General features: G+C 39.1%; 1 protein-coding gene across 1 annotated transcript in view; it reads right to left on the bottom strand.

The window, feature by feature from the left end:
• Positions 1 to 3,351: 3,351 nt before the first annotated feature.
• Positions 3,352 to 22,154, bottom strand: part of nkain2 (sodium/potassium transporting ATPase interacting 2) — a 151,538-nt gene continuing 132,735 nt past the window's right edge. The window contains exons 6-7 of the mRNA XM_047387777.1: positions 12,895 to 12,976; positions 3,352 to 8,035 (exon numbers count right to left, since the gene is read on the bottom strand). Coding sequence (XP_047243733.1) covers positions 8,026 to 8,035; positions 12,895 to 12,976 — 92 coding nt within the window. The 3' untranslated portion in view covers positions 3,352 to 8,025. The remainder of the gene's footprint in view (positions 8,036 to 12,894; positions 12,977 to 22,154) is intronic.

Raw genomic sequence — 22,154 nt, forward strand, 5'->3', positions numbered from 1 at the left:
TGCTGGCACAGAATAGTTATAGCATCCCTGCTAGCATGTGCTAGCATGCGGAGGACATCAGAAAGAGCACTTCTATTAGGTATTGTTACTTCTGTTTGGATTTTCAAATTATGATTTAGTTACCAGTAATCTGTTCATTATTAATGAATTACTGAAAGTCGAAGGAAAGAGTGAAAAAAGTCGATTTTTGCATTATGTCGCGCCTGAAGCCATTCAAACTGACTGACACCGCTGAGATGTTTGGAACCAGCGCCATAGAAATAAATGTTTGGAACTATTGAGAGCTACATGAACCACGTGACCGCGTATCGGCGAGTCCAAAGAGTCGTAACTCTCTTTCTATGGCGCTGGGATGTTCTATTCTAAACAATGTAAGAGTGACCCCAAGTGGTCAAACAGGTAGTAGCTGAATTAATCAGAAAATAAGTCCAACTGCGCTTTTACGTCAATGTTTTCGATGTGAATCTTTGTGAGCACCGACAGAGCGTCTGCATAGCATAGCATGGCAATAAGTGATGTTATTACTATACATGCAGGACTATATTACACATGGAATAGTCTTTCATGATTTTATATTTGCCCCCTATTTACGGTGTTTCTCCACTTAAAATATCACTGGGTTTCCTCAGCTTTTTCCTTTTTCAAAATTCATTAGATTTGAATTGTTAAACAAAATGTAAGTCACTGTCACTTTCTTTCAAATCACTCACTGTATTTTCTCTTGCACATGCAATCATTTGGGCACAGCTTCTCCTGCAATGGTTTGTGTTTATTTTTATTACTACCTCTGTGAACCCCTGTTTGAAAACCATTTCAGGTGACCACCTTATGAGGCTCATCGAGAGAATGCCAAGAGTGTGAAAAGCAGTAATCAAATTATTCATTTATGTGTCATTTTAATTCTTTTTTTTTCTTTCTAATTGCAATGTTTTCCTCATGGAAAATCACTGTCACTCTTTCATCATCATAATTCTTATTCTTCTTGTTATCTTTACTATCAACTAACATAGGAAAATATAATACTAAACATGGAAACTATTTATTTTTAATTCTTGCCTGCTCCTCAATTTTTTTGTACGGGGGCATGGTGTGTTGCTTTTCAAGATCTTTTAGCCTACTTCATGTTGTCAGACAGGTTCTTATTTTATGTATTTGGATTTTTTAACCGTTTCCTGTCCGGCAGAGTAGCCCTTACAATTGTCTGAGTGCTAAGAAGCCCAACAGCTTTACTTTCACAAGTTGAACATTACAGCTAATGCTTTAATGCTCTGCTTGATTTTTATAAAAATAAACTTTATTACAAACTGCTTTGGGATTATTTCAATTGTTATGAACACGGAGACAGAAACGAAAAGGAAAAATTAAGAAGCATGAAAGAGAAAGAGGTGGGGCAAAAAGGAAAATGGGAGAGAAGGAGAAAAGTGGAGGAAAGAAAGAAGGATGAAGAGATTACAAGATAACACCCTGCTTGCTTCTACACCTGCAGAAACATACCAGCTTTTTTGCCGAAAAGTGCACAGTACTCATGAATGCAAGATGTAATTAGTGGTAAATGCGGATCAATATAGAACATTTGTGTATCTGTTACCACCTGAATCTAAACACCTGTGGGTCTGAGTGTGAGTGCGCTTGTGTAAACAAGGTTTCTCCATAAAAATATGCAAGAGTGAGTGTGAGGAGCCACAGACCTGCCCCCGTGGACCTGGGACAGATAGGGAGGAGATCCGAGCCATAGACATCCAAAGGCCCCCCAGTGCACAGGTACCCCAGGAGAACCACCGCCAGGACTACCGTAACCCCCCCAGAGAAGAGCAGTGGAGAATCCCAGGGGAATTTCCCCACAGGGCCACCCCCAACCAGGACACAGATATTGAACACATGCATGTGTGACAATAAGCAAAAGCAAAAGAAATCTCTGATGGGCCAAATACTTTTCTTTACAACATTGAAACTCAACATTTATTATTTAATGCATTTTTTCTCCTTTGTATTCATTTATTGGGATGTTTTTTAAATCAATCACACCCTTTTTTAATGCAACTCCTGATATTACTTTAAATCAGAGAAAGGAGGATTGCTTTGGCCAGTTATTTGCTAACCAAACTTTATTCTTCCTTTATTACCTGATCATTAATATCTGTTTACTTAATGACACAGTTAGAGTTTATTTGCTTGCTGAATTTGTTCTAAGTATTAGTAAGCAGTAGTACATGCTAATATGCTCTTCATGCATTTCCAACCAGTATGGTTGCACCTACCCTGTACATCCCTATCTCTTTCTGCGCTTCCTTCTATGCCTGGACTCTATTTCTACACATTCACCACTGTGTCAGGTTCTGTCACTGTGACAGAACCTGACACAGTGGTCTTCCTTGTAAGTAGCTGATTTTTAGCTTTGATATTGATTGCATTGTTATATCTTCATTTGTGAGTCGCTTTGGATGAAAGCGCCTGCCAAATGCATAAACATAAACATTATGAAGTTTGCACATTTGGCATAAATGTGTTTTTGGTTTATTTTACAGTTTATAGTTCATAGGTCCACTGGAGGAGGCCCAGGGGATGGCCCAGGACATGCTGGAGGGACTATTTCTGCCGGCTGGCCTGGGAACACCTTGGGCTCCCCCAGAAGAGCTGGGGAAGGTATCTGGGTGTTTCTGCTGAGACTGCTGCCCCGGCAACCTTGTTCCAGATAAGTGAAAGACGACGCTTACAAGTTTATTGTTTCTGTGTTGCATGTATTTTTGTTCTAAATTGAATCTGTTTGCAATTATTAGAAAATATCTGTCCTTTGGGATTTACGTTATTACCAATTAAATGTGCACAAAGTTGCACAATACAACAATTTGCATCTCCCTAAAAGTGGGAAGTCTACAAACACTGGAATGCTGTGGGATGAAAGTAGCTTCAATGGACATATTTTTTAACCTAACTGGGCTGACTCTTGAATTGGGCTGCTAGCTCTGTAAGGATTCTTTGTGAATGTCACAGGTCCTAGTTGTGCCTAATGGGTTTTAGGGTAGGCTTTCAAAAATGCATAAAGCTGCATATTACATATGAATATCTATGAGTGTTCTTTTTGTCACTCCCAATAAAACAAGAGAACTGAATGCCAGATAAAACACTTTTCTAAGAAATGTTGGCATTTAAATGACCCATAAACACTACATGAGCATGCAGTAAATCATAGATTGCTGGAACGTTTTGGAAAACAGCAACAAGTAATTTTGTTTATCTTTTGTTTTAGGGTTCCAAGGAGTAATCACTACAGCACTGAAAATGTGACATCATAACACAAAATAAATGCTGTTATTCATTTGAGGTGGTACACAGAGACCAGAGGACACAGCAGACCGTCATTCTCCACACTCTACTTTAATCCCAGCTGTCTAGTTTATGTACAGTCACCTGTGGGAAAACCAGCATAAAAAGAGGAGCAAACATACATGGTTATAGTCCATGGTGAACTGTAACAAATCAACCCAGAACCAAAACATAAAAAAATCACCTTATTGTGGTAAATCAGTTTAAATCAGTTACATTTAAGCAAAGATTTCATCTACACATTTGTTGGAATTTTAGGAAATAAAAGGATTCCCATCAACCCTTTGTAATAGTTTGAATAAATGGTCTTGCAGCACTGTCCAAATTTACTATGGGCACCACTGGTAAATAAATTCATATTTTATGGCACAAAGCATAAACTCACTTTGAAAATTTTGACGCGGTTCCCCACAGTCAGCTTCTGAGGTTTTTTTTACTGCTCTTACCATCCTCAGTTTTCATTGCAGCAACATACACTTGGGTCTGGGCTAGCCTTGTCTGTTATGTCTCTGTTATTTTTAATCTTGTTACTAATTGCTCTGTCTGTTCAAATGTGCAAGTACATGATTTTTTGGCCTTCCCATTTTGATGAGTGGCTTAGAGAAATGGGTTCTCTAGTTGTAGATTGCTAAGTAAATCTTCCTAAACAATCCTCAAATGTGAAAAGTTAAATAAATTTTTAACTTTGAACTGAATAAATACCACATCCAGTGCAGTGCTGTGCAGTAATCAGACCTGGGTGTGGTCAGTGAAATTTGGTTTGGATTGCTTTTTTTTCCCTTAATAGATAAAATCATCATTTCAAATCTGCTTTTGTTTTCACTTAAGCTATCTTTGATATTAGCATTTATTTGATAAACTGAAACATTTAGGTTTAAAGCAAAAACAGAAAAAATCTGAAAAATGGCAAAGACTTTTTCACATCTTTCCAACTGAAGCATTCTTGAATGAATAAATTAACTTATTTCTGGGGGTGCCACTAACTGTGGTGACATAATTTTAATTAAAACAATTATTTCTTCATGTGGGATCCTTTCCCCCACTCAATAAATGTCAAGTCAAATACTGGATTTTTCCGTGTGGGATTATGCCACTGCAATAAAGGATGCATTTACTTCAAAGCTTTCTATACATATTTATGGGAGTGCCAATAAATGTGGAAGGTGCTGTTAGTCTCTTCGTGGCCATAAAGATTCAGATCTACACAAAATCCTCAGTTATTACTGCAGTTACTGCTGTTGATTGACCCACAGGGAGCTCGGCGTCCAGTTTAAATTGTTGTTTAGCTGTGGTAGTCCAGATGGGTTTTACTGGGTCTGGGTCAAGGGTTGTGCAGTTCACCATAACTCAGAAAACAGTGCCTACACACACACACTCACAGTTTGTATGCACCTTTCTGACTTGCTAAAGGTTTGTTTCTCATTAAAATGCTGCAATGGATATTTGTCACACAGTGTCAGTTGATTTTTTAATTAATCATCTCCTTCAGAGGCAAATAAACAGAGAAGTTAATTGTTTTTTAGTTAAAAATTAAAAATCCAATTTGTATTTCGCAACAAAAAACATTTCAATTTGTTTAGTTCAAAAAATGTCTTGATGATATTGATATAAAATTGAATTCTGCAGTTTTATTCAGCATCTTTTTCTCAAACTCTCCCATTTCATATACTTTGTACAATTTGAAGAAATAAAACCTAGTTTTTCCCACTTATACACAACATCATACATTAATAGTCAGCTAGAAAAAACAGTAAACACAGCCACATGTGAATAAAAAAGACATCTAGAAGATCAAAGTTACGTTTCATCATTTTACATCGCAGTACCTACGTTCTCCTAAACTCTGCAGACTCTTATTTATAGAAAACAACAAAAAAAAGCACAAAGTTCACATTTAGGACCTTTCCAAGAGAGCTGAGGAGCATCCAACAAACCAAAGAGCTCCCATCCCTTTTGTTTTTCTTGTTGCTTGTTTGTACGAAGCTAGTTAATCACACGAGGCATGAGATTAAATATGCGACAGTTTGGAAACACCTCATGCAAACACACAAAAAATACCGTCTCTGTTCTCCAGGCGGAGCGACTCTGAACGTAAACCACAGAGTTCTCTTACAAAACAGGTAAACTGCTAAAGAGAACTGGAGATTGAACCAGTCCTTCCTTATGTTGAGAGAAGGGTGTCTTCAGCAAAAGGCCTCAAACATTTGGTCCAGTTAATCGAAATGAGTAACACTTGAGTCGTTTTTCCAACAAAAGTAGAAGACAGATAAAAACAAACTGCGGTATGTTTAGATTTTCCTAACTTGCAATGTCTTTACTTTTTCTTACATGGAAACCATGAAGAGTAACTCTCGACCTGATTTTGGTCCCAGCCTGTGGCTCATGAGCGGGATGTGTTGGCACTTTCATCTTGAAAATTTTGAGCTGTGAGGTGACAGAAGGGGCTTGCTAAGTCTCCTGTCTTTTTGAAAGAGGGTAAATATAGTCTGCACGCTCTTGTTGAGGATTCAGCCTCTGCTGCTTCTCCAAGTCATGTTTTCACCAGTTGTCAAATGAGACATTTGATATAAAACAACAAATAATAAACCAACTTGTTTGATGTAGAACCATGTATGTTTTCCATGGGTTTTTAAGCATTCTGTTCATGACAAGACTGAAGCTTGCTGTGATTGTCTTTCTATTGGGGACATATATAAGCATTAGTTACAATCGATTAAAGTTGCTTTGAACAATTCCTGTTTGCTTGTTGACTAGGTTTTAATAATACAATTTGCAAAAAAAAGTTTATTTGCGCCTGATAATGCAGTATCTTGCAAAAAGTGAACTTTTGAAAATGTCTCATGCTTCAGCCACAAATTTTAACTTAATTTATTGGAATTTCATGCACAAAGCACAACTGTGAAGGAAAAGGGAAAGAATACACATTTTAAAAAAATTTTAAGGGAAAGAATCAGAAAAGTGTGGTGTGCATTTGTCTCTATATAACAGTGTACCTCATTGTAGTTTGGCCAAGCGCTGATCAAAGTAGGATTGAAACATTGTTAATTAATGCTGTTAAGATCACGTGTCCGCTCTTCTATCCATCTATATACTATTCTCAAAGGCAGCAGTTGTTTAATGCACAGCTAATAGCAATCCTGTAAAACCTTTCTGCCACCTGAGCTGCCGATCTCTGCAGCTTCTCCAGAGTTACAATGGGCCTCTTGTCTGTTTCTCTGATTAATGCTCAACCTGTCAGTTTAGGTGAAAGGGCATGTATTGGTAGGTTTGCCGTGATGCTGTTCTTTTCTGTTTTCCAATGAGGAACATGGATCGGCTGAGTTTAAATTACTCAATGGTGTTCTCCATTAACTACCTAGGTAAGCTATGACAGCAGTTGGTTGCATTGGATTTTATTTCAGGGTACTGAATTAAAAGGCGCTGACAACAAAAGCACACCAAACCTTTTAGATTTTTCTTTGTAAATCATTAAAAAAAAGCCTCCTTTTCCTATATTTCCCAACTATGCACTACTTTGTGTTCTATCTATCACATTACATCTTTATTGAAACCCATTGAAGGTTATGCTTATAGTTTAAAAAACTCAAATTCTAATAATACTTTTGCAAGGGACTGTAGATACGACTGAGCAGGGGTCGGAGGAGCTTAGCTCTTTCTGTCGACCTCCATGCTTCTGTCCTGAGTGGAAGACAAAATATTTAGACAGCATGGCAAGACGAGCCTCTGACGAGCCTCTCGAAACGCTGCAGCTAAAGGTGTGGGGGGTCACCTCTGTCCATTCCTGTCCAGCCTTTCTGTGAAGGAGACAGCATTGCTTTTGTAAACTTCGTTAAGATTCACATTAGTAAGAAGGACCTGCGTAGGTGTGCATGCATGTTATCTCGTCCACATGCATGTGTGAGCTGAGAGCCTGTAAGTCATCACATTACACTGTTAGTTGACATTCATAGAACACAGGTATAAGAGCGAGCCGGGTATTCCTTCAAGCTTTCACTTTTTGCCGCCATGATGACATCCTGAATGCAGCAGGAAAAATAGGTTTAAGAAAAGCGATGTCTAACATTCCTCAATCGGTAATTGCCTTTACAGGTTCCTGTTTGGAAGTCTGGTAAGTGAACTGTCAGGCACCAAGAGCAGAAAAAACTCAGTTAAGTTTTAAAAGGCTAATTCTTTTACTTTAAAGTCTTTGGTCAGACGCATCTGTGTGAAAGTACTCAAGGAATCTTGAGCAGGATCATTTTATTAATGTTTCTTGAATGTATTGGGCTCAGTTTTGACATTTGAAAGCAGGATTTTAAATTCTTTCAGAAAGCCTGTGGAAAAGCAGAACTGATTGCATCCCCTTGGTGTTCCCTCACAGCACTGATATCCATTAGCAAAAAAAAAAAAAAAAACAGGGAGCAAATCATAATATTGGCTTTTTACTGGACTTCAAAAACATGAAATCATTGTGGCGGACAAGTGCTGCAGTTACCACTTTTGGCCACGTGATGCCAGTATTTAATCAGGGACTCCATCGTCGGACAAACAGAGCCAGGGAATGCCACCTGATTGAGCTTTTCAAAGATTTGGAGATAGAGATGGAGAGTGTGATCTATCCTCTGTTTACATGTCTGTCTCTGTTTGTTGGAAGAGAGTGGTGGAGTGGTAAACGAAGGGCTCTGCATTGGTAAGGCAGTTCCTCTGGAGTAGCTTCTGGGTTTATTTTGACCTTCAAAAACAGAGAACAGAACAAAAGAATCACTTTTAGTAGCCAAAATACAAATTTATAGCATAAATTCAGTCACTTAAACATTAAGTTGGCATACTTGAGATATTATCAAAAACTGAAAACTTTGAAGCCTGTAAAGCAGACATATTCAGTATAATTGAAAAGATAGAAGGCTAACAGGTTTATGATGAAATGCTACACAGCTAATTTTTCTCCATATCCTGGAGTAAGTAATTTGATCTGACAAATAAGCTTAACAGCATAATATTGCTTGCAGAGAACATCAGAAGCACTTGTCCCATGTGTTCTGAGGGAGATAATGACACTTCAGAGACATCTTAGCACTCTCATGAGTGCACTGGCTCTCCCATGTGTTTCTGCTTTGAAAATTAAACATACGTTAGAGAAGAATACATTAGGAACATTTCACAGAAAGAGAGAGCGGCTTACACTTTTTTGATTGTCAAAATAATAAATGTGCTCAAACAGCCATCTTGCAAATTCTGACAAAACCTCAAAGAAATTTATTTTTTTAAATATCAGCATTTAGCATGGTCACATAAGAGACATTTACAACCTCAGAGGATGGAAAGCTTTTTAAAAAAATATATTCCCTGAAATTACCTTGTTACAAATCTTAATCAAAACTCATTTTTCTTTTCACAAAAAAAAACACTGCGTGTTTTATTGATATTTAACTTGACAGATGAACACAAAATAGTACATAATTGAAAAGGGGAAAGGAAAAAAATCTGTAATTTTCAAAATCTTTTACTGATCTGCTTCTCTGCATCATCTGATGAAACCCATCCCACAGCATGATGCTGCCACCGCAGTGTTTCACAGTGGAGTAGTTGTTCAGGGTGATGTGGAGCAATAGAGTTCCACCATTTTGCATATAAAAAGTTCTTATTTTGTCTCATCTGACCAGAGCACCGTCTTCCACATGTTTGCTGTTTTCTCTACAGGGCTTCTGGTAAACCTGAAATGAAACTTCTTATGCATTTCTTTCTTATTGACAATTTTCTCACTCCATAAAGGCAAGTTAGCAGCCTAATAGTTATCCTGTCTACAGATTGTACCACCTGAGCTTAAGCTCTTTGCAGCTCCTCCAGAGTTACTATGGGCTTTCGGGTTGCTTCTGACTAATTCTCTCCTTGCCTTCACTGAACTCCTAAGACTTTAGGTGGACAGCCATGTCTTAGTAGGTCTGCTGTTGTGCCATGCATTTTTTGTTTTCAAACGATGGATTGAACTGTGGTTAGTGAGATGTCCCAAGGTTAGGAAACTGTTTTATTGTGAAAACATACAAAACATGCCACACTTTTTAGATTTTTATTTGTAAAAAGGTTACAAAATGCATTACACTTTCTAAGATCACACATTGTTTTTTGGTTTAGGTACCTGGATTTTGTTGAGATTTTATGAAAATGTCAGTAGTCACGTATGTTTTTTTGCTCAGCTGATAGCTGACTGTTAGATGTTTTCTCAGTATTTGTTCAGATTCTTGTGGCAGCTGTCCTGAGGAATCTTAGCCTGCCCTTTTTAGTCTAACGTCCCCATGGTGTTACTTTTTTGGGGTTTGTATGCGGCTGCCACCTTTCTGTAAATCTCACCACAAATTTTCAATAGATTTTAATTCAGGCAACTATGATGGAGACTCTAATATCTTCCTGGACTTCTTCCCACAGAAACAGAGCCATGGTGGACTTTGAAGTGTTTTTGAGCTCACTTTCCTGTTTCGAAGGTGCCATGACACCCAAGCTTCAGCTTCCTCACAGTCGAAATGACATTTTTTCCCATTTACTGTGCCAGAGGAAGCAAACCAGCTCCAGATCACTGGGCCACCACCGTGCTTCATTGTAGGCGTGTGTTCTTTTCAGTGTATGCCTCATTCTTCCTCGTCTAGACATACCACTGATCCATTGGCTCTAAAGGTTCCAGTTTTGATTGATTGCTTCACAGAACAGAACCCCCAAAACTCTTTGGCTAATGGCCATACCAAATTGGAGGTGACTTTTCTGTGTTTGTGGGTCAGCAGCAGTGTATGTCTTAAAGTCCAGGCATTGAGCCATTCAGTGTTTGGTTCATAACTTACTACGGAAACTAAAACCTCATTGGCTGCTACCACCAAACCTTTATGAAGGTCTTTTGCAGTTAGTAAAAGGTCTTTGACCACCTGCCACCTCAGGAATCAGGTACTGTCTGCCACGCCTAGGTGTTGTAGCACTGTTCCTTTCACTTAAAACTAGCAAACTATGCTCCAGCTGTATCTGGTGGAACATATTAAGAGCCGTTGCTGTCTTTTTTCATCCTTCTCTTTGTTTGTGCAGGTCAGTGATCTCATCTTTGAACTTTTGGGATACATTTCTAAGGTGCAATGAAACATCACCATCAACACACCAGGTATTATGTTTTCTATTTAAAGCCCACCTTCTTCAACTAATGGAGCCCTTGACTGGTTGAATCAGAAATGAGACCAAACCTGATGTGCAATGCTAAATCACAGAGGATTTATTTATTTATAGGTGCAACTGTAGGTGTCCAATGTTATTTCCTCTTCTCATCTTACAGTGGTTAACAAGCAGGCAATGCCAGCAATTTGAATAAAAAAGATATTCGGAGTCCTTTGGAGATGCTGACTGTTGTGTTATTAGCTTTATGTGTCATGGTTGTGTGTATCTATGGCACAGAGGGATTCCTTTGGGGTGGGGTGGGACGGTTGATGCTATTTTATTACTCCCTCTGGCCAGAGCCAATAAACACCGAACAGAGGGGAGTACGGCTGGAGAACAATGATAGCATATTGATGATGTTTGTGGACGAGAGCGCGCATTTAAAGGTTCATGTGTGCGTGCATGTGAATTAACATGTTTATGAGCAAAAGCTGTCTATCAGCACAAATACTGTGTCTGGATGTCTGTGTACACAGTGATGAGTGTGTGTGAGCTGTTTGTGCATAGACGTTTGTATCTGCACTACAGCTGGGGTGTGTTTGTGTTGGCAGGCATTATTTAGAGGCTTGGTGATTTATGATCTGGGTTATGGCTTCCACTGGAGACATATAAAACTACAGAATAGTCCTTTATTGCTTTCTTCTTTGTTTAGTCCTACGTATCATCCATCACTCCGTTTCTCTCATTCTCTTCCTCTCCTTCACTTCATCCACCCTGCTTCTATCTCTATGCCTCTGCATCTGGTTCTAATTTGCTATGGTCCTTGTCTAATACAAATTGGTATTGATAATCTGTCCTCTGCACATCAGCCAAATCGGCATTATTTCATCTCGTTGTTTGGTACATTGCAGTTGCTTTATCTGTATGGCTCAGCGCTTCCCGCAGGGCAGAGTTAGACTTTGAGATTGATGCAGGCGATGTGCCAGCCTGGACAACTTATCGTCTCTCTGTATTACAAATGGCCAAAGCACCTTAAGGAAACAGAAAGCCACTCTTTAAATTTCAAATAAACACCAAACAATTGAGAAACAAAACCTTCAACTGGAACAAAATGTGCTTCATAGCAAGACAACAATCCTCCTTCCAGCCTGAATGGGTACAAGAGCAAAGTTCTAATTATGAGAAGCAGTTTCAGAAAAAGTTAAGTTATGGATTTGATTTTAATACATCTGCCACCTTTATTTACTCATGCTGGGCAAATGTGTTCATGTCGTATTATGTACAGTTTCTGTATGAAACATGGCTAAACTGAAAGCTAAACTCCAACACAGGTGACTGATAACGGAGGTGAAACCTGAGCCCATTTCTTAATTCCTTATGGCAACAAGCTAGATTTCTAGCTTCAGTGCAAATGCTGAAACCACAAACCTCAATCTTTCGTGAAGAGGAACAAAGCAGGACACAAACCCCAAATGTACAGCCATAGCTGCAATGAGATGATTTAGATAAAAGAGAATCCATTTGATAGAATCATCCTTTCCAGACCTAAGTCCAGACCTAAAATTGAGATACTGAGACATGACTTGAAAATTGATGTCTACAGGTGATCTCCATCTAGTCTGACTGAACTTGAGCTATTTGTAAAGAGGAATGGGCAAGAATTAAGTCCCTAGATGTACAAAGGTGGTAAAAAGATAGCCCCAAAAGTTTTAACAATTATTGACTCAGGGAGTTTAAAACAAATCCAAAGCACGTTTTTCTGTTTTTTACTTAAAAAAAAAACAGAAGCTTCACAATTATGCGCTTTGTTGTGTTTAGCTAACACATGAAAATCAAAAAGATATATGTTGATGTTTGAGGTTGTAACATGACAAAGTTTAGAAAAGCTCGGGGGGTTGAACTACTTCCACATTCTGCATACTTCTCAAGCTGTTTATGGTAAAAAAAAAAAAATTATGTTTGAACTATTACTTTATATCTGTGAGCAACAAACATATACATATTTTCAGTTGCTTTTGGATTGCCAGACATGGAGCCTCCTTTGATCAGCGTTGTTCCAGTACATAACGCAGTTTCTTGGGAGTGAATCATATCGAGTTTAAAGGCTTTTCTTGTTGTTTCTATGCAGTCTTTGTGATATGGCTGAGCGACTTGTTCTGCAGCGGGTGGCCGCTATTATGGAGTGCTTTTGCTACAGCCATATGCTTTCTTCTGAAGTAGCCTTTATGTGGGTGGTATTTATCAAAAATAACATCCAAATGAATGCCAACACTCAAGATTTTACAGTAGAGCTTTGTATTGAAACAAAAAAAAAATCAATATTGTACACTTTACCAGTTGGTTTTATTGATGTAGTTGACCAGTGCATGTTATTTTAACCCCATTCTGTACGGATGTAACATTTCAAAGAGCCTAAATTTAACATAAAATGCAGGCAAACATGCTAAATCCAACTATACTCACATGTACATAGGCTGTAGCTGGAGGTGGGAGGTCTTCTGGGGTCCTTGGTAACCATAGGAGTCAAATCCTCCTATAAAATCAACTGCACAGACACCAACACACACAAACACTGGTAATTAGAGAAAGCCCATTTTATTGATTAACATTTGTTAACCTCCTACCATGGATGAATCATTTCTTTAGGCTTCAAACACCTACAGATGTATTGTTGGTGCATCTTGTACCCAAACCACTAACTCTTTTAAATGCCTTCCAGAGAAAATTTGGCTTCATCTGTATGAAAACACTTTGATGCAAATCTAATTCCATTTTTAAGAGGGAGTGTGAGAATTATGCAGCAATATATTTATGCCCAGGGAGTGCACTTAACTCCTAAATTATCTAGGATAGCTCCACAGACTCCTGAGCTGAGAAGCTGCCAGCAGGTGGGTGCTCTCCTCGGTCTGAAGCACAGAGCCTGGACTTTTGAAAGGAGGAAGTGTTTCCTTTTTTGCCTTTTCTTTGATGCTGTAGCACTCATAAAAGAGTACTTTCTTGTCTTGATCAGCGGGACACTTTCTCATTTATTCAGCGAGGTTTCATAAGATCAAGTACAATGTGGATTTGCATGTCACTGCAGAGATGAAAAGTGGGTGTAATTTTTTCATAAGTCTGCAATAAAACTGGAAAGTAAGCCTCAAAATGGAGGCTGCAGCAAGCACCAAGCATAGAAAGGTGCATTCATAACAGAAACAAGCACTGAATGGGATTGTTGGAAGGAAAGTATTACAGCCTATTGAGACAAATTGATAATTGCAGGTGTTGACTGTTTGTTGCACAAAAAAGAAAGCTATTCTCCCAATTTATTCAAATAGATTGTTATTTTCTAATGTTGCACAACATAAAGGTGGAATTAAGCATGACCAATGACACTATTCAGGATTTTCCCTTGCATTGGCTGAAAGTAGTTGTAATCTGAAAAAGGTCTCTTTTAAAGCGCCTCGACCAACATCTGTAAAAATATTTGCGTAAGGAAACAATGTTGGCATTGTTGAGACGTGTGGGGTTTGCAGAGATTTTAGTTGCCTTTTTTCTGACCCTAGCCTGTACAAGTCATGGATGAAGGGAAGGTCAGCCCCAATGATTCTTTCTGCAGACCTAATGGTTCACTGATGTTTGGACCTGTCCTGTTTTCTTCATGACCCAAACCCCATAGTTATGGATGTCCACAGGACACACTGAATAATGGCAGTATAGAAGATGACCAGCAGTGGAAGGTTGTACTTCTTGAGTTGCCTCAGGAAGTATAGTCTCTGCTGGGCCTTTTTCCGAACATTGTCTATGTGTGACATGGTCTATGTGTGAGGAGCATCTCAGGTTTTGAGAAATGGTGGTTCCTAGGAACTGGAAGTGGTCCACAGTAGATACAGTGTTGTTGAGGATGGTGAGGGGGTGTATGGGGGTGGTGTTCTCCGAAAGTCCACCATCGTCTCCACAGTCTTGAGTGGGTTAAGTTCCAGGAGGTTCTGACCACGCCAGTGGACCATGCCAATCCACCAGCCGTCTTTATACAGACGTTGTCCTGCATCAGACCAGTGACGTTGGTGTCATCTGCTAACTTCAGGAGTTTCACAGACTGAGGTGAAAAGATCAAAATCTTTGAGATTGGAAGACCTAATTGCAATCACCCTAATCTTCAGATTCCTATGAGATTTAAGCCAGGATTTAAGCTGGGACTCTCGCTGTGCCACTCCAAAATGTTAATATTACTTCTAGCCAGAAGAAACATGTTAGTAAAATTAAAACATTACATAAATCCAAATCTGTCAGGCAAATGAATAATTGTGGACTTAACTTTATCTTGTAAGGCTTGCAGAATAAGGCAGACTGATTTCCACATGCCTTTTGACAACTTATAAAAAAGATAAAGGTAGCAAAGTAGGTGTGCTTGTCAGAGTAACTGATCGGAGTGGACCCCAGAATGCAGACGGACAGGCGGATTGACCGTAAGTAAAAATGGCTTTATTTTAACCAAACAGATGTCCCTCTCGGATGGACACAGGAATTAACAAAAACAAGTGTAACTGTCCCAGACAACAAAGAGAATTGATGTTTCCCCAACGAGTAAACAGAATGATGGCTTATATATGGAGCATGATACAGGTGAAGTGAAAAAGACTGATTGGATGATACAGGTGGACCAAATGAATTACTGATTACAGGTTGACAAGTGCAGGGAGTGAAAACGAAACGTAACTGGGACAAAACAAAATCCAAAACTAATCGGGAGAAAACATAACGTACAGAACATAAACTAGAAAACAATAATCAGAAACTAAAGCACAACCAGGGAAAATAATAAACAGAAGCGGGATCCAAAACAAAGACTAGGAATAAGAATAAATAAAACCCAAACAAAAACCCAAACACCCTCAAATCATGGCAACGCTCAACTATAGAAGTGTTTTCAAGGTTTTTCAAAGCATTAAGAACAAAAGAACCTACTGTGCACAGAAAGGTTAAACATGCAGTACATATAATATATGAATTACTTTCCCAAAGCCTCAACCCCATCAAAGGTTTGTACTCCACGTTTAAAAGCCGGGACTGTGGCAGGAAACCACTTTACTAAACAAACTAACTATTTTGATAAAAAGAGTGCTCAAATAACGCTCCAGAAATATGCAACGTGACTGCTGATGGCTACAAAAAGTGTGTAGTCGAAGTGCTGCTTGCTAAGAGACATTTTCCCAAATACAGGAGGGGTCTTATGTATATATTTGACCCTGTAAGTATAACAGTATTGGAGAAAATACAGCACAGACCAAAAATCTGGACACACACCTTCTCATTCAAAGAGTTGTCTTTATTTTCATGACTATGAATATTGTAGCTTCACACTGAAGGCATCAAAACTATAAATTAACACATGTGGAATTATATACTGAACAAAAAAGTGTGAAACAACTGAAAATATGTCTTATATTCAAGGTTCTTCAAAGTAGCCACCTTTTGCTTTGATTACTGCTCCACACACTCTTGGCATTCTGTTGATGAGCTTCAAGAGGTAGTCACCTGAAATGGTTTTCCAACAGTCTTGAAGGAGTTCCCAGAGATGCTTAGCACTTGTTGGCCCTTTTGCCTTCACTCTGCGGTCCAGCTCACCCCAAACCATCTCGATTGGGTTCAGGTCCAGTGACTGTGGAGGCCAGGTCATCTGGCGCAGCACCCCATCACTCTCCTTCTTGGTCAAATAGCCCTTACACAGCCTGGAGGTGTCTTTGGGGTCATTGTCCTGTTGAAAAATAAATGATGGTCCAACTAAACGCAAACTGGATGGAATAGCATGCCGCTGCAAGATGCTGTGGTAGCCATGCTGGTTCAGTATGCCTTCAGTTTTGAATAAATCCCCAACAGTGTCACCAGCAAAGCACCCCCACACCATCACACCTCCTCCTCCATGCTTCACGGTGGGAACCAGGCATGTAGAGTCCATCCGTTCACCTCTTCTGTGCCGCACAAAGACACGGTGGTTGGAACCAAAGATCTCAAACTTGGACTCATCAAACCAAAGCACAGATTTCCACTGGTCTAATGTCCATTCCTTGTGTTCTTTAGCCCAAACAAGTCTCTTCTGCTTGTTGCCTGTCCTCAGCAGTGGTTTCCTAGCAGCTATTTTACCATGAAGGCCTGATTCACACAGTCTCCTCTTAACAGTTGTTCTAGAGATGTGTCTGCTGCTAAAACTCTGTGTGGCATTGACCTGTTCTCTAATCTGAGCTGCTGTTAATCTGCAATTTCTGAGGCTGGTGACTCGGATGAACTTATCGCCAACAGCAGAGGTGACTCTTGGTCTTCCTTTCCTGGGGCAGTCCTCATGTGAGCCTGTTTCTTTGTAGCGCTTGATGGTTTTTGCGACTGCACTTGGGGACACTTTCAAAGTTTTCCCAATTGTTCGGACTGACTGACCTTCATTTCTTAAAGTAATGATGGCCACTCGTTTTTCTTTACTAGGCTGCTTTTTTCTTGCCATAATACAAATTCTAACAGTCTATTCAGTAGGACTATCAGCTATGTACTGTATCCACCTCCTGCACAACACAACTGATGGTCCCAACCCCAGGGCACACCTGTGAAGTGAAAACCATTTCAGGTGACTACCTCTTGAAGCTCATCAACAGAATGCCAAGAGTGTGCAGAGCAGTAATCAAAGCAAATGGTGGCAACTTTGAAGAACCTAGAATATAAGACATATTTTCAGTTGTTTCACACTTTTTTGTTCAGTATATAATTCTGAATGTGTTAATTCATAGTTTTGATGCCTTCAGTGTGAAGCTACAATATTCATAGTCATGAAAATAAAGGCAACTCTTTGAATGAGAAGGTGTGTCCAAACGTTTTGTCTGTACTGTATATTGAAATGAACTTGTGATATCTTAATGAAAAGCTTAAAATGAAACTGACCGTATATTTGTCAGTCAGTCATTTTCTACCGCTTATTCCATAGTGGGTCACGGGGGAGCTGGTGCCTATCTCCAGCAGTCTATGGGCGGGAGGCGGGGTACACCCTGGACATGTCGCCAGTCCATGCACACACTCATTCATACACCTAAGGGCAATTTAGAGTGACCAATTAACCTAACAGGCATGTCTTTGGACTGTGGGAGGAAGCTGGAGTACCTGGTGAGAACCCACGCATGCACGGGGAGAACATGCAAACTCCATGCAGAAAGACCCCAGGCTGGGAATCAAACCCAGGATCTTCTTGCTGCAAGGCAACAGTGCTACCAACTGCGCCACCGTGCAGCCCTCCGTGTAACTGATTTTACTTAAATGTTGGACAATTGAACAAAAACTTCACACATATATATTTACCTGTTCTTTGGAGAGCTTTTTTTTTTTTTTACCAAATGAACTTTAATCTTGGCTGCACAGTGGCGCAGTTGGTAGCACTGTTGCCTTGCAGCAAGAAGGTCCTGGGTTCGATTCCCAGCCAGGGGTCTTTCTGCATGGAGTTTGCATGTTCTCCCCATGCATGCGTGGGTTCTCACCGGGTACTCTGGCTTCCTCCCACAGTCCAAAGACATGCATGTTAGATTAATTAGTAACTCTAAATTGCCCTTAGGTGTATGAATGAGTGTGTGCATGGTTGTTTGTGTGTTGCCCTGTGATGGACTGGCGATCTGTCCAGGGTGTACCCTGCCTCTCACCCATAGACTGCTGGAGATAGGCACCAGCTCCCCCGCGACCCACTATGGAATAAGCGGTAGAGACTGACTGACTTTAATCTTCAATTTAAACACAGACTCATGTGTTATCCCAGTAAAATAATTTTATTACTTATCTAAATATTATCTATTTCAATGTTCTGCACATAAGCAATTATTAGATTACATTTATCTGGTAATGGTTTTCCTGATGCTTCCATCTCTAAACCTAAGGCTAATTGTGACATTCCTATCAAATGATGCAAATCTTCTAACCTTGCTGATCACATTCCTTCTTTGTGGAGCCCTTTTTGAGAAGCCTGGTGAAGAAAGCAAAACTTTCCAGCTGATGCTGCAGTCAAATTGTCTCTGCAGAGTTTCATCTGAACATTAGAGGAAATGGAGCCTCTAAACCTGTCGATGTGCTGTGTGTCAATCTTTTAAGTCCCAATTTAAGCTTCAGATAAGCTAAACATATGGGTCTGGGTTGTCCCATTTCCTCCAGAATCTGAGAAAATTGGATGGGAGCACCGTTTTTTAGAAATAAAATAGCAATCCTAAAAAACATTTTCAGATTTTGCTTAAGACCAAAGTGTCCTATATTACTCAGTGCAGACAGACGGATCTCTGGATAATAACCTTAATTACCTGTGCTGTTTTGTTTACTACTGTGTTTGATAGAAATCTATATGCTATTTTCTGAGAGCGATAAGACTGTAATGAATAGTACGGCACACTTTCACCTGCACACAATCATACACAGACATTTACACACATACAATAATTATCAGAATAATTAGCTTTCTCAGCCATTTACAGCCTTTATCGGTCCTTAGTGAGTATTAGCTTCTTCACCCGAGGCACGTTTACCCATAAAGCTTGCTGATTAGTGTTTATTCTTCCAAACCGCATTATCACGGCACGTTTTCACCAGCCACATTCCAACAGCCGTGCAAGACTTCAGGCTCAGCAACAATAAGATTACAACAGATATTAGAACCATTCTGGAGAAATTTATCTATTTGTTACAAGCAAATGATGCTTGTGATACTTTTTACTTCTTACTAAGCCTTAATTACAATTTATTTTAGTGTGTTAATGTTGGACAATTAAGAAGTACTTGATGATCTAAATTGGCCATTGTTGCAATTCAGGATGAAAAAATGATCACATGAAGACAATCTGAATTTAGAGTTCTATTGTAAGAGTTGTTATAAAGTCAAAGCTATCAAAAATATAACTTTATGATTCTATTACTGAGTTATGTGAATTAATAAAGTGCAATCATCTTCTCCCAGGTGGCACTATGAAGGATTGGAGACCTCTTCAATGTGTTTCCAGCAATGCCCTAATTGAATACTGGAGGTAGGCATCAGGATGGATGGATGGATGTATGGATGGATGGATGGATTGTTTACTAGGTGATGCCCGAAACCCCATGTACCAAAGTTCTGTCTTATTCAACAACCAAAACTTCAAAATAAGATGCAGTAAAGAAGATTCATTTGTTAATATTTTTAAACTCCTTGCCAACATCAAATTCAAATAAATGCACATTTTAAACAGTATTGTTTCACACCACTGAGCAGTAAAATGCTCACAGTAATACAAAACGCATCCTTTAAGCTCTGTCTTATCAAAGGCTGTTTTTGAGCTCTAACAGACCTTCTTTGGGGATACAAAATGAGCAGAAATGTGCAGGACCAATAGCCAGGGGGCAAAACACAACAATTAAGAAAAGGCCAAACATGGACAACTGTTACACATTAATTATTTAGACATGGAGGCAAAAGCTAATGTGGTATTTTTGGTTTATTGCCATCAACAAGCCTATTAAAATCCAGTGTTAAAAAAAGCCTTATCTCAAAACTCACAGTGAAATTCAATTACTTCCTAATAAACTGGGATGAGAACAGTGATAAATTACAACAGTTTTTCTAACTTTAACAATGTGACAGTGTAAAATATGGCTGCAACCTCATTAAGAAAGTCTGGTGCATAAAGAGCCTTTCAGTGCTGACCTTCAGTTTTTATTTTCCTTTTAACGGGACAGAAATAATTTCACACTGTCAATCGCAGCGACCAATCAGCTTTAAGCATGCAGGGAAAACAAAAAAACCCATCTGCTCTCCATGCTTCAGAAAGCCATTTCCACTCATCCTATCTGCATGCATTACCTATCAATATTTATGCTTTAGCAAACAGCATCCTTGGCCCAGTGTTGAATAAGACATGGCTGGGTATTGATCTAGTGGAAGAGCAGCACCACCAACTTTAACTGAATAAACTAACAGATGGCCTCAGGTTAATGGGCTTGTTAATCCACACACACACACACGCGCACACACACACACACACACACACACACACACACACACACACCTTTTGCAATGAACGATGTCGTGTTTGAAAACAGTGTTTTCATTGGTCTAAGGTTGAAGACATTAGGCACATTTTAAGAAACATTAAAGCCTGGGATGATTTGAACAATGTGTATTATTCTCTATGTGTGTTGGGATGAAGGGTGTAAACTTTATTACATGGTGCAACTGCATAAGAACTGAGTACATTTGGTGGGATGTCACCATCACGCTTTCTTTCGTTTCGCACGCCCAATCCTCACCTGACTATCTGAAATGAAAGTTCAATGTTCCAGATGGATGGATGCATGGATGGATAGATGGATGAATGGGTTGATTGGTTGAAAAATATAGGATAAATGGATGGATGGATAGACGGATGGATAGATGATAATGGTATGGTAGGATCATGAAGACAACACTGAGTTGAATTTCCTGCCTCCAGATTCACTGAATAGAATAATGAAATTAAAAGATTTTAGTTACTTTAGACCAAAAAGTGTCAGAACACAAGATTTAAGACACAGGTTTTGGATCCTTCAGCAAAACTGTGGAAAAAATGCCACCTGTCTGAGGAGAGGAAAACTACAGAGTGTAATTTGCTGTTTGATTGTGACCTACCTTTTCTACGAGTCAGGGATAATGAATAGTTATGAGCCACTAATGCATTTGCTATTTGTACCATCTGTGTAAAATGTCCTGTTCTCTCACATATCAGGGATGTGGCTTGCTGTTTGATAGAAAAAAAAACCTAAACATTTCCTCACACTAATAAAACCTACAGTAGATTACACACTACAAAGGCTTTTCCAGCTTGTATTTTTTGTGGTTTAAAGACAGAGGCTAAATGTTATTGGTTTTGTTTTTCAGACTTTGGTCCATTTGCAGAAAAAAAGCCAATTATTTCCTTTATATCTGCAGTGAGATTTAAGTGGGTGGTGAGGTAGCACGAGTTTCACAGTAAAAGTGTGAGAGTTGGAAGCCTTGGTGATAAGCGGGGCCATTTGCTCTAGGCTTCAATAAAGGAACATTGCTGTGTGTTCCTTTGGATCTATGGCTTTACAAATTACTTGTTTAGTAATTTGGTGTAAAATTATGGCCCCTTTTACAAACACTGTCACAAAATTATTCAAACTGCAAGAATATTAGAAAGAAAAAAAAAAAACAATCCTCGCAATTTTTGAGCTTTAGTATTTTAATTTGAGGTTTATCTGTGTATAACAGTAACAAGTGGATTGGTGTTAGGGTGGCCTGATGAGCACTTCCTTTAGTCTATGATGCAAAAATAGAAACAAAAATTATTTGGCACGGGTTGTAAAAAGCCAACAGTGCAGGTTTGTTATTTTCAGTTTTTGCATATTGAAAGAAAAATATTCAGCAGTGACACCTCTTATGAAAATCAACTGTTTACCAAGTTTAGTGACAAACATTCAGATGCACTTATTCTAAGCTGTAAACTGAGTTTTTATTTCCCTTGATTACTCTGCACCCAGCGGCAGACTAAAATGAGGGAAAAAACTGGTCTTGTTACGAGCTATTCTAAAAGTGCCATTTGTTTCTGGCTATTATAGTGTGAAATCAACATTTTCGCCATAGAAACTTTTTATTAGCAGAACTTAGCAAACCCATCAAAAGTTTTTGCCATTGAACTCTGGATGTTCACTTTAAATACCTCCATTAGCAAGGGGGCTACAGCCAATAAAACTGGCCAAAT

The sequence above is a fragment of the Girardinichthys multiradiatus genome, chromosome 15, assembly GCF_021462225.1.
Source record: "Girardinichthys multiradiatus isolate DD_20200921_A chromosome 15, DD_fGirMul_XY1, whole genome shotgun sequence".
NCBI classification, from domain to species: Eukaryota; Metazoa; Chordata; class Actinopteri; order Cyprinodontiformes; family Goodeidae; genus Girardinichthys; species Girardinichthys multiradiatus.